Source organism: Anneissia japonica, unplaced genomic scaffold (genome assembly GCF_011630105.1).
Source record: "Anneissia japonica isolate Jap-2015-1 unplaced genomic scaffold, ASM1163010v1 scaffold287593_len981703_cov172, whole genome shotgun sequence".
Classification (NCBI taxonomy): domain Eukaryota; kingdom Metazoa; phylum Echinodermata; class Crinoidea; order Comatulida; family Comatulidae; genus Anneissia; species Anneissia japonica.
In genome coordinates this window covers 434408-447425 of record NW_022726550.1, presented here as the reverse complement: position 1 = coordinate 447425, position 13018 = coordinate 434408, and the positions used below count along the sequence as shown (strand labels likewise).

Sequence of the window (13018 nt, the reverse complement as noted above, 5' to 3'; positions counted from 1 at the left end):
ATATAAGTTAAATTTATCTGAGCTGCACTGATGAGTCCTTAAAGGACGAAACAACGTTGTATGCAGATTGATTTAACTTATATATATATATATATATAATTATATATATAATCTTAGGTTTGCTGCATATATTATCTAATCAAATTGATTTACTGTCACAACTAATTGTTTATAGCTCGAACTCTAGAGTATTTTATTGTCATAATTCATAATTGCGAAGAAAATAACAATATGTCGTTTAAAATAAGGCGTTGGAGTCAGAAGGTCGGGGGTTCGAGACTGGTGATCGTCACACTGCTTTTGTCATTGGGCAAGACACTGTATCTGCATTTGCCTACCTTGACCCAGTATAAATGGGTACCCTGGCAAGAGGCGAATGAATGAAATTCGTGGCTGGGCTGATTACACGCAAATAGAAATAGGGAGTGGAGGGGAGGCTGCACGTCGTGTATGATAGATTCTGTATCCAACCATAGCGAAGCGCTGTGAGACTCCAGTATAGAGCGATATATAAATGCTAAAATAAAATAAATAAAAATAAATACTCTCATTGGTAGGATTAAGGATGACTTCAGTAGGAACGTTTCCTTAGCATCTTTTATATTTATTAATACATACAGAAAACGTTTGAATGCTGATATAAATAGCCATAATTGTGTAACTCGTTGGAATCTCTGACAGTGCAAAGAATTGCTTAAAGTTATAATAATATTATTTCATTTCGAAGTGAGTTTGTGTCAGGAAAATATTATAAGAGTGATATTTTGCTCTACCTCACGTGTTATCGTACCGAATAGGCCTACTCGGTACGTCTCCCAATGCTTGCAAAAAAAATATGGTCCTGGAAATGGTATTTGCAGTACCCGCTGCTACTTGGGGATCGTATAACTCTAGTCACTAAGCGCAAGCTCGGTAGTCTGGAGGTTATGGCGCCAGGCTAGTTATCTGGAGGTCGTGGGTTCGTTTCCTGCCCGAATCACTTGCGACTTTTTTTTCGCAAGTATTTGGGGACGTACGGTACTGAGTATTCGGTACGATGGCACGTCAGGTAGGAAAAACATCACTCCTATAATAATAATATGAATACAATTATTGATTTAACAAAATCCTTTTAATCTCCCATTCTTCATGCTTAATTCTGGGTGTGTGTTAGTTTGTATTGTTTTTAGTATACACTTTTAATTTTTAACTTTTTATGTATTTCTATGTTAAGCTTATATAACCAAAAAATCCTTTACAAATAGTCTAGTATTAAAATACCAAACAAAGCATGAATCACAAAATAAAAACAATTAAACTTTTTAACAAATTTGAAGCCTTTTAATGCGAAATTTTTTTTTGACAATCTGTTTTGAATGCCACGGTCGCGCGTTTCATGGAGCGGAGTTTGATTCGTCTTATAACGGTCATACGACCGTTTTACGACGCAGTCAGTGGCTTGGTATATTGTGTTGTAGGGTGTCTTAAGTGGTACTGTCAGCAAAGTGGAAAAACACATTGTCTTTAAGTCCAGATTATTAAAATTTGTTTGATATGCCTAAATATGGTTATAATGACAACACTTCATGGCCATAATGATATAGAGGCACATATATAATGATGATGGGTATACAACAGATTTTTGTTAAAGAAATTTATTCTAGACAGAGCTTTACTTGTTATTAATCTTATTTCAGAATCTTCTGGATTATCATTTTAACAGTATCACTTATATGCCTAGCCCAGGAGCTCTATCATTCAATTTCTGAATATCGGACGTATTCAACTTACACTGAACTCGACCACGAAACAACGACTATTTTGGCTTTTCCACAGGTTACTATATGCAACAACAATATGTTTAAGTAAGTGCACGTGTGGGCTTTTGAAAATATGGTTATAATGACAACACTTCATGGCCATAATGATATAGAGGCACATATATAATGATGATGGGTATACAACAGATTTTTGTTAAAGAAATTTATTCTAGACAGAGCTTTACTTGTTATTAATCTTATTTCAGAATCTTCTGGATTATCATTTTAACAGTATCACTTATATGCCTAGCCCAGGAGCTCTATCATTCAATTTCTGAATATCGGACGTATTCAACTTACACTGAACTCGACCACGAAACAACGACTATTTTGGCTTTTCCACAGGTTACTATATGCAACAACAATATGTTTAAGTAAGTGCACATGTGGGCTTTTGAACAGGTTACTATATGCAACAACAATATGTTCAAGTAAGTGCATGTGTAGACACGCTGTCTAATCTAGCTCGCCTCCCTCAGTCTCCAACCCCATTAAAAATGTCCGAGCAAAAACAATCACGCTCAAAGTCGCCACCCCCCCCCCCACATTAAAAATGTCCGAGCAAAAACAATCACGCTCAAGTAGTTAAAATCACCTCAAATCACCTTATTTTGCGAGCTAGCCCCCCCCCCCCCCCCCCTCATCCTCCCCCCCCCAACGTTCTCGCATGCGCAGATGAATTTTTGTGACGTCATTACGTTCTACGTTCTACCGTCTTCGTGCAATCGAAAGCCTCTAAATGGCGATGATGATCATTACTTGGATGATAATGATGATGATAGTGATGATAACTGTTTGATGATTATGATGAGGAGGATGCAACTTATTATAGTAATAATAATATTGTTATTTGTTTTATTTTTATATTGTTGTTGTCATTGTATTATTATTATTATTATTATTATTATTATTATCATCATCATCATTATGTTGAATTTTCATGAATAAATAATATAGTGACTATTTATCTAGCTGCAGAATCACTGTATACAACTTTAAGCATTGATTTCAGGTTTGATCGAGTTGTTTCCACGTTCAACGGCACAGCTAATTTCTTCACGAAAGGTTTAAAGTACATCCGCGAGCTGTTCCCTGATAAAGGATTAACAAATCTCAATCCTAACAATATCACACATCACCTGAAAGATGGGCTCTACCCTGGTGGAACTGATATGAGAGGGTTTGTGTCATCGAATGGGCACAGCATAGAGGACATGATTATATCGTATGTTATCATTTCGTCTTTTAAAAATATTGAAATTAATGTACCGTAACTGGGCCTAAATATATTTTTTTATACTCCTTATAAAAATAAAAATCACGTGGCACATTTATCATATTTAAGCAACTATAGTATATTAATATTTACATTGCATGTGTTATTCTGACCACTATTTCAATAATGGATCTTTCTTAGCAAATGCAATTGTCTGCAGGGCATTGCATGAGTATAGTATTACGCTTATACATAATAGAATAATAATAATGATACAACCGATAAATCTATTAATATTGGATATAATTTAGTGGCGGATACAGAAATTCAAATAGAGTGGGCCCGGGGAGGTCCTTTCACAAAGTGAGGATCTTTACCACCTCAGCCCCATATATGTGATCATGGCACCTCAAGATAGCCAGAAATTGCACTAGACTTAAAATTTGAATACAATTTTCTTTATACCTCCATTAAAAAAAAAATTAAGGGGGACCGGACCGGTTTCCTCCCCACGCCCCTGAATCTGCCACTGCATATTGTTACACTTATATACGGTACTATTCTGCCTGGTTTGTTATTAAAAAATAATATCTAATACATTATCACCATTTAATGAGACAAATCAGTTTGCGGAGTCATTGGCTTTTGTTCCTGTCTCTTATACACATCTAGGTCCGTGTGTGGTCTGCGAAAAATTTAAAAGTGGTCCTCCAAAAGTTAAGTGGTCCGATGTATATTGCTGATAAAACCACTAAAAACAACATACTTTTTAAATTTGACATTCCTTTCACACTTTAGCCCCTTTCAGATAGACATTGCCACAATATTGCAGTAAGCATGCCGGCATAATAACCGGTCTATACCCTTTCACACAGCGCTTTTGTTACCGCAATATTACGGTAATCTTGCGCTTTTCTGTCTGAAAGGGTCATATAGAATGGCGTAATATTGGCAGTTTAAATACCACTGCGCAGTTGTTTTCAACTTTAACCTTGTTTGTTTATGCATAAATGCACAAGCTGGCTTGATTGCCGCAATATCATATAAACCTGTCTCTTATACACATCTAGATGTGTATAAGAGACAGATTGCAAACTTTTTCTTACCCATGATGGAGTGAGTACAAACCACTTGCATGATGCTTCAAAAAACGTACTTCTAAAAGACACTGCACTTGAGAAACACAGCACATCTCTGGCCATATAAGATAATACCTAATTGCATAATTGTTGTACGTACTTTGGTTTTTTAACATCCATATCGTAGGTGTATGTTCAATGGGATTGAGTGCGGTCCAGAGCATTTTCAGGAAACCCTTACAAATTATGGTCTTTGCTACAAATTCAAGGGAATGCGTCCACTGAATGTTACTAGTCCAGGTAAATCAAACCAAACAAAACTACATTGTTACATGTGCATGTTTTACTCTTCTGTTATCTATATTCTCCAATGTGCTGTTGTGGTCATCATATAATAATAGGAAGCTTTCGATTGCATGAAGACAGAACGTAATGACGTCTCTGAGGAGAGTAGAATGACTGAGTAAAGGGCACCGCAACATACAGTTATAATATCGACGCTGGTTCAAACAGAACGCTCGCATGGCTCTAGTGGTGGAACAAGTCTTCTCGGAGAAGCCCGAGTGTACACAACTGCACACAACTGCCTCATGTACACTTTAACGAACCCAGTACATCCTTCGAGAATAGTAGGGGATTACCCCGTGTACTGGTATGTTCAGCCCCTGTCATTGTGGACAGATGAATGTGCGCCACTTGGCAGCTGATTCGACATGATGTGACGCTGAGGGGAGAAGAACGTTGTTGAATAAGTTCGTCTACGCATCCTGTGCGCAATTCAGCCTTTAGAGCTGCAAATCATAGGTTATTTCCTACCTTTACCCTTTAAGTTTGGTTTCCATACAATCGCTACACGCTATCGCCGACACCTTTCGGTGATGCTGATTGGTCGGTTGAATTAAGCAAGACATGGTAGCAATTTTAAGGAAACCAGGCTTCAAGTTTGGTTTACATACAATCGCCACACTGTCGCTACAGTGTTTTCAGTGCAATCTTTGTCTGCATAGATGTCCCCTACGCAGTCGGGGGAAGGCTCTCTTAAGCTTGGTTTCCATCAATGCACTGTCGCTATTATAGTGTTTTGAATACAATCGTTGTACTGCGTAAACTTGTTTCCTTAGAGTCCCTATCGGCAACAGTCGCCGACAGTTGTCGGGAATGTTGAACCTAGTTCAACTTTAGACGAATCAGGTTGCATTGCTAGCTGCCCCGACGCGATTGGAAGGGCACCTCGACGATTCGTCTGCAACGCAATCGGAAAAGTTGTACCAGGTTCAACCTTCCCGGCAACTGTCGGCGACTGATAGGTAGGGGGGGGGGGATTCTATGGAAACCGGGTCCCCGACGCAATCGGGAAGGCTCCCCCCGATTCGACAGATCAATCAGCATCACCGAAATCCATCGGCGATAGCTTGTAGCGATTGAATGGAAACCAAACCAAGACGTCATCTGCGCATTCGAAAATTCCTGGACGCAGTTTGGTCCAAATAATTATACGTCGCGTTGTGCAGAGAACGTTGGACAGTCATGGACGAGCGAGTAATTTAGCGTTACCTTGTCCTACAAACTCAAAAACTCCCTAATAATACACTTTCTGTACAAGGCGCCACGCCATCGCCTACTATACACCATTCTGATGTGCAACATAAGTAAGAAACATTATAGAATATAAACTGTACAACATGAAATAAAGAAGAGCAATAATACCAGAAAGTGTTGTTTATACTTTCATAGGTCCGTTAAATGGATTGAGCCTAATTTTAGACGCCGAGCATCTGCAATACGTTGCAGCACCAAGAGAGAAAGTCGGGTTCAGGGTATCGATTACCGATCATGAGCATGTCATTGACGTCACATCTGAGGGTCTCGATGTCGCAGTGGGAATGAGCACATCAATAGGAATAAAGAGACGCCATGTGAGTTTATCCTAATTATTATTTTATTCACGTTTTAATTCTGGAGATTTTCTGTTAAAACTGAAAACAAAGTAAATCATCGCTTGTTAACAGCTCGATATGCTGCTGCAATTAATTAAAACGTTCATTGTTTATAATTTGATTATTTTTTGTATAAAAATTAATTACAACTTTAAGTGCTCGTACATTATAAATGATATACGAACGTGTGAAGTAAAGATTGCCGGGTAAGACCTGTAATCGAGAATACAGTACTGTTATTCTGGAATAAATTAGTGATTTCATTAATCTGCATTTATATGCAACAGAGTGCCAATTCTACGAAAAATAAAACCACAAAATATATGAAATAATATCGTTACTTCACATGGCCCACTAGATAGTTAGGTGTGCCTGTTCCTTGATGTTCATCTCTGAAAAGTTCTGTCTTTCTCGTTTAAAAAATTTTTATATATATTTACAGCATTACCGCAAGACGGTTTTAGAGTTTATCTTTATCATATCACACAGAGCCTTTATAGATAATAATGTTCACTTTATTTATGTTTGCTGAGATTTAGATCATTTCAATGCCAGCACCGTACAGCGACTGCGTACCGATAATGTATGACGCCACAACCCCTGCTGACAAACACTACACCAGGTCAGAATGCCTGCAGACTTGTGAAACCAACTATATTATGGAATTATGCAACTGTTGTGTTTTCTTTGCAACCAATGGTAAGATTGTTTGGTAAAAGTTCTTTATTATGTATTCTAATCCTAGCACTGTCACTCACACAGCATCAATTAAAAATCCATTTATTAAATTGGTCAAGAAACCTATTAATAAATCAAGTAAAATACAACAAAAATTGGTATAACTTTTCTTTTTTGATTTGTTCACTGCAGATATAAATATTATATAGATTAGGTTCATGCTGTTGATGATTCAATATTATGCTACAAAGAGTGATCTACACACTTGCGCTGTATATTCAAAGCTAATACTTTTGTCACACTTCCATCAATCACGCTATTGACATTGGCAGAAGGCTAATACTAATTTACAGTAGAATTAATTTGAGTATATTAAGTTTTACTGGAGTTCAGTTAACAATTATCCTGTAGCTTGGAGTTGACGGATTCGTCCCTGCACATCATGAAATTTAGCTTTTGTTATATAGGTGTTCAAAATCCAAAATTGTAACATCAGATTTATTATATTTCTGTATTGTAATAATATGTATATAACTATTTATATTGTGACATATTGTACATGTTCATATATTTACGTCTTTCAGGCTCAATACCATTCTGCTCAGCAATCCAATACAAGGAATGTTACAGCGGACATAAAGGTGATTAGGCCTATATATATATCATTTGTTATTTCCTTCACACATAACAGCAAGTACATTTGCAACTTTCAGGATGGAATGATGCTTTATAAATAAAGTCTGTTATGAGGCCTAGGGCTTTTGAGGTCTGTACTATTATAGCATAAGTCATAGGGAATGGAGAGTTAATATTAGGGCCGCACTGGAGGCTATTTGACATTTTAGCAAGTTACTTTATGGATCTTGAAGGAGTAAGAAGCTGGTCATTTTGAGCACGGTAACCTTTATTCATCTGAGAATTACGGCGTGATATTCTGCCATAAAGGAGCTTTCGATTCGTGCAACGCTAGAACGGAATCACTCACGCGTGACCGTCCTAACCGGCGTCCTACGTTCTCTGCATACGTAAGATTTGGCCAAATTGCGTTCCAGAATCTACTTGACGAGGTGACCTTAACGTTCTCGCATGCGCAGATGACTTTTAGTGACGTCATTACGTTCTACGTCCCACCGTTGTCGTGCTATCAAAAGCTCCCTAATGTCAACTTTTGAAGAAACGTTAGACACTATCGCTTTTAAAGCCAAATTAAAATTTATCTATAATTAAATGTAGTAAATCAGTGATTTATTACAAGCTAGATTACCGTAATTCACGACTAGGCGACTTCCGAAAAGGGTATATAATTTACTTGCAATAATACATAAACATCATTACAGTTGTTGAAAATGTTTATAAGAAATATGGCTAAACGCAACTGAATATTGTATATAATATATGTTTTTCTATTTAATTCCAGACACTTTTTCTAGAGAAAAGCACAAAATTTGTAATTGTCCAGAGCCATGCGAAGCAGTACACTTTCATAAAACGCTGTCTTTTAGCAATTTTCCATCTTTAAGCGTCGCAAACACTCTATACGTTACAAACAGACTGGACTACTTTGGAAAATCACTCGGTTGGAAAATACGGTAAAACATTAGGTTAACATTTAAACGTAATGTACAGTAATATTATTAATATGCCTACGAAACATTGATTTAAGTGTATCTATGTGACTATGTCCTACAGTATGTCATTCTCATTCTCATTTTCATTCTCATTCTCAGCCTGTAACGTCCCACTACTGGACAAAGATAGACTAGTTACACATTTTTTTAAATTTTTTTTTTTTTAAGAACACATTTTATAGGAACACTGAGGCTGAAATTGCTTAAAAATTAAGAACAAATTGAGACTGAAGTATAATGCCAAATGAGATTTGTATTTAAAAAAACTAGAAGAACCAAAAAAATTATAACTGTGCCTTATGTGTAGTAGGTGTGTCTATATAATACCCTCTATAATACAGTACAGTATAGGTGTATCTACCTGTCATTTATGGGGCCTATTTTATGGGACAATTTTTCCAAGGCCTTTTTTTTCTGTGGCCATTTTTTCCAGGGCCACTTTTTACCTACATTCCAGTACAGTGTATACTGCTGTACAATAATATTTATCTATGTTTGAAAAGTGTGTAAAATAAGAACAAAATAAGAACATTTTGAGCCTGAAATCGGCCAAAAAAAAAATAAGAACACTGAGCCCTGGCAAAATTTTACTGGTCTTAATAAAAAAAAATGTGTATCCCAAATCACGTCTGTCTGCCAAATCCACATCTGTCTTGTCACTGTCATTTGTCTTTTCCATGCCACTGTCCCCAGTGGCGTAACACCTATGCGCTTCGTGAAACTGTCCCCAAGGCTTCCAACTACTAGGAACCCCAAAGTTGCTACTACCGATTGGGTCCTCGATCTAACATCCTGACCCAAAAGATCTCTGTTGATACATAACATCATAATGTGTTTCTGACAACGACTGGCCATATAGGCCTATCATGTTATCCAGAGACGGATAAAAGGGGAAGATAAAAAGAAAATTATATTCACATTTTGTAAGTGTCATTGTCAGCTATCTAAGAGGTGCCATAATAACAAATTTTTCTACCTTAGCCCCCAACACCGGTTGTATAAACCATCCATCTGTGAAAGGCCTTCCCTGTTCCACCTTCCTGGATCCGCCACTGATATCATATCATTTATTTTGTCTTGATTAAAAAACGATCACATCTAAAATCCAAGAATCGAATTGGTGCCCATACAAATAAGTTCTATAGAGCTCTATAGAATTCTATAGAACTTTATATAGAGGTCTATGTAACTCTATAGAGGCAAAAAAATTGTATAGAAATGTTTTATAGAGTTTACGTATTCTATATAATTTCAATATTTTCTATAGAATGTTGTATTCCACTCTATAGAAAATAAGTTTGTTGCACAATTTATGTATTGGTGACCTACAGTGGATTTTCAATAAATGTGTTATCACAGAAGCTTGGTTTTGAACATGAAACATGATTATTAAATAATAATAATAATAATAATAATAATAATAATAATAATAAAGTAATAAATAAAACTATTGCATTTGGCTGATGGTCTGATTTTACTTTACAGTACAGTCAACTCTTCATAACAATTCCATCTCTCTTATTGGTTACTATATTAAATATTTTTAATAGCAGAATATTCATGGAAAAATTAATGAATTGAAATTGGGTGGCCAAGTTTGATGACTTAAAATAGGATCACCATAGTACGAGGGAAGGTTGGGGGGGTGGGGTGGTGGTAAATATTTCTATGTTTAAAGTTATTGTATGTATTAGTTTAATTAAATTAATGATAATTAAATGATTTTCTGTGCAATAATATAAAAATATATATTTTATAATGTTCAATGTATATCTCTTTTTTATACCTTTTTATGTAGTATGTTGTAACCATTAATGTGCAAGGGGGATGTAGAGGCGCTTCAAACCTGTTCATCTATTCCCTTTCGCTGCATTTTCTGTATTGTTTTTCTGTTACCTTTGCTCGTTGCGTGTGCAGTGATGTAGCTTAGTAAATAAATTTAAAAAAGAAGCACTTAGTGAAATATATTTTTCGTATACAATCTGTGGACGTTTGCGGTCCCCAAGTCATAGGCCTGAAGGCCTTGATTGACGCTTCAAATCAGAAGGCCCAGCAATTATATCTTGCACTGGAGCCGACCGGGATCCAAAAAGAGGGTCACCAGTCTCAGAAAGCCGCAGGGCCCCGGCCCCGGCTTTAAGCCACTGACTGTCCCCTTGCCTTTCCCACAGCCTCAAGCTCCATCTCCCTCTTGGCCTGGCTTTCTTCTTCCTTGAGTTTGCCATTCTGTGTTTAGTTATCTCCATCTATTATAGTATGTTCTTATCGCCAAATATCAAGTCTGTCTTCAGGTCATGTATATTTGCTTACCTTATAACTAACTATTAAATATTTACTCCTAGGCCTAATAATAGAGACTTATAGAGATTATTAAATTTCCATACCACAACATAGGCATATGTATAATTGGGGTCTAGGCCCTTTGACACCTTGTCCGCTTCCACCCGGCCCGTTACCATCAGGCCTGTTGCCATCCGGCCTTTTGCCACCCGGCCTTTTGCCACCTAGGTCCGTTCAAACCAGGCCTTTGCCACCCGGTCCCTCGCAACCCATAAGCCCATTGCCACAAAATCTGCACTGAAGGATGAAATGAATGGATTGATTTCTTTGATGTTAATTTAAACAAAGACAATTCGTTGCAGTTATAAAATATGCCTTTAGTAGTCCTAATTAGCGTATTCGTACATGATGTATTTAAAAGTATGTATTTAGAAATAATAATATGTGGGTGTATGTGTGTGTGTGTACTTACTTTGCCTAGGTGGCAACGGGCCTAGGGTGCCAAAGTGCCGGGTAGCAACGGGTCTTGTGGTAAAAAGCCGGGTGGCAACTTGCCTAGGTGGCAACTGGCCGGGTGGCAAAGGGCCTTGTGGCAACGGGCCCGCGGAACCCGTATAATTACAGTGCGGTACTATCAATGCACTAAACAATGAAAACATGTCAGAACAACAAAATGCAGATACAAATAATGGTAAAATAATTAATTAGGACTTCTTTTCCTGCCGGATATTGTAATTTATTACTAACGTATATTTTTAATTACCTCTATACCTCGTTTTCCTCAGGCAGATCACATTTACTAATTCGAAACGAAAACAGGAATTCATCGTCGCCGTAACACCTTCATTTTTGAACGCTACCTTCCGAGGCTTCCAACTAAATGAAAATAAATTACTTAAATATTTGCGGAAAATTACTCTTGATGTGTTTACTTTCGTTGAAAAGAAAATTACGGACAACATGTTCAAAGTACTTTATAGCAAGAACAGCTCGATGAGTATCAACTCCGAATTCTATAATGACGCAGAATTCTATCATGACGTAAAGAAACGCGCACGTACACACGTAATGTGCGATAGTAAAGCCGTACAAGATGAAGTCATGGATATGGTCTCCAATACTGACTTTACCAATGAGTCTGGCACTGATAAATACTTTAACACATTTTACGATAACCTTTTCGACAGTATTTACGGTAACGTGAGCGTTCTGAGTAAAGAAGCCGCCCTTAGCATTGAAAACATTGTTGGTATCACGGAATTAACAACAGAATATATGAGGTGAGATCACATTCTGTCACAGTATTGTTTACTTATGGTATGTTATGAATATTCATAACTTTAAATTAGGCCTATTTGCCCGAAATGTTTTTATCTAGTAATGTATTGTAATGTATTTTTTCTAGGAATGTATAAAGGCCTATATATTGAACCTTAAATATATCTGTGAGTGTGAAAAAAGATCTTCTGTTGTCTGCAGTGGCCTCTTGTTCAACGGTCTAAATACACATTATAGCATCACCACTATTATCATCTAGATGTGTATAAGAGACAGACATAGGCATATGTATAATTGGGGTCTAGGCCCTTTGACACCTTGTCCGCTTCCACCCGGCCCGTTACCATCAGGCCTGTTGCTCATCTAAGATTTAACTTCCATCTCGAACAGTTCTAAGAATTCATTAGATGACTGTACGTTATTGATCCCTTCCAATATGCTGTTTCCATTGTATATACCCATGATATTTATGATTTGATTTGATTAAATTTGAATTTATTTGAATAATCGATAAATTTCAACAGAGAATAAAATATGATGTAGCACATCAAAACAGTCAACACAGAACAACCAGGTTAAACCGAAAAAAAAAAGCCTCGATATGTTTCAAGAACATACAATGCATATCTGAATTTGCAATGTACATGAAATGATTTACTTTATAACGATTATTTATTATTATTATAGGTGAATACAGATAAAATGATATTTGTAATACTCGGTTTATGATTCTAGTATATTCTTTTCAAACATATTTCAACAAAGAAAAATATAATATTATCGAATTTGATACAATACAAACAAAAACAGTATATAGGCCTATATATACATATATATGTATATATCATATTTATATATCAATAATAAAGGATAATTAAACGTTATATTTATATTATAGTGCTAACTTAATTGCATTAATATTATTAAAGAGCTATTCATCATCTTACATTTGAATGGCACTTGATTCCCAGTAACTAAAATAATTCAAGGCAGTTAAATTATTTAATAATAATAATAATAATTATATATATATATATATATATATTATACTTAGTAAAATTATATATACTTAGTGCTACGCAGCATACTATGATATATATATATATATATATATATATACATA

General features: G+C 36.2%; 1 protein-coding gene across 1 annotated transcript in view; it reads left to right on the top strand.

Annotated features, from left to right (window-relative positions):
- Positions 1 to 1680: 1680 nt before the first annotated feature.
- The window catches only part of LOC117113256 (acid-sensing ion channel 1-like), a 16857-nt gene continuing 5519 nt past the window's right edge, over positions 1681 to 13018 (top strand). Inside the window, exons 1-8 of the mRNA XM_033256554.1 lie at positions 1681 to 1844; positions 2812 to 3024; positions 4282 to 4394; positions 5829 to 6010; positions 6571 to 6730; positions 7294 to 7350; positions 8127 to 8298; positions 11403 to 11897. Of these exons, the coding sequence (XP_033112445.1) occupies positions 1837 to 1844; positions 2812 to 3024; positions 4282 to 4394; positions 5829 to 6010; positions 6571 to 6730; positions 7294 to 7350; positions 8127 to 8298; positions 11403 to 11897 (1400 nt within the window). The 5' untranslated portion in view covers positions 1681 to 1836. The remainder of the gene's footprint in view (positions 1845 to 2811; positions 3025 to 4281; positions 4395 to 5828; positions 6011 to 6570; positions 6731 to 7293; positions 7351 to 8126; positions 8299 to 11402; positions 11898 to 13018) is intronic.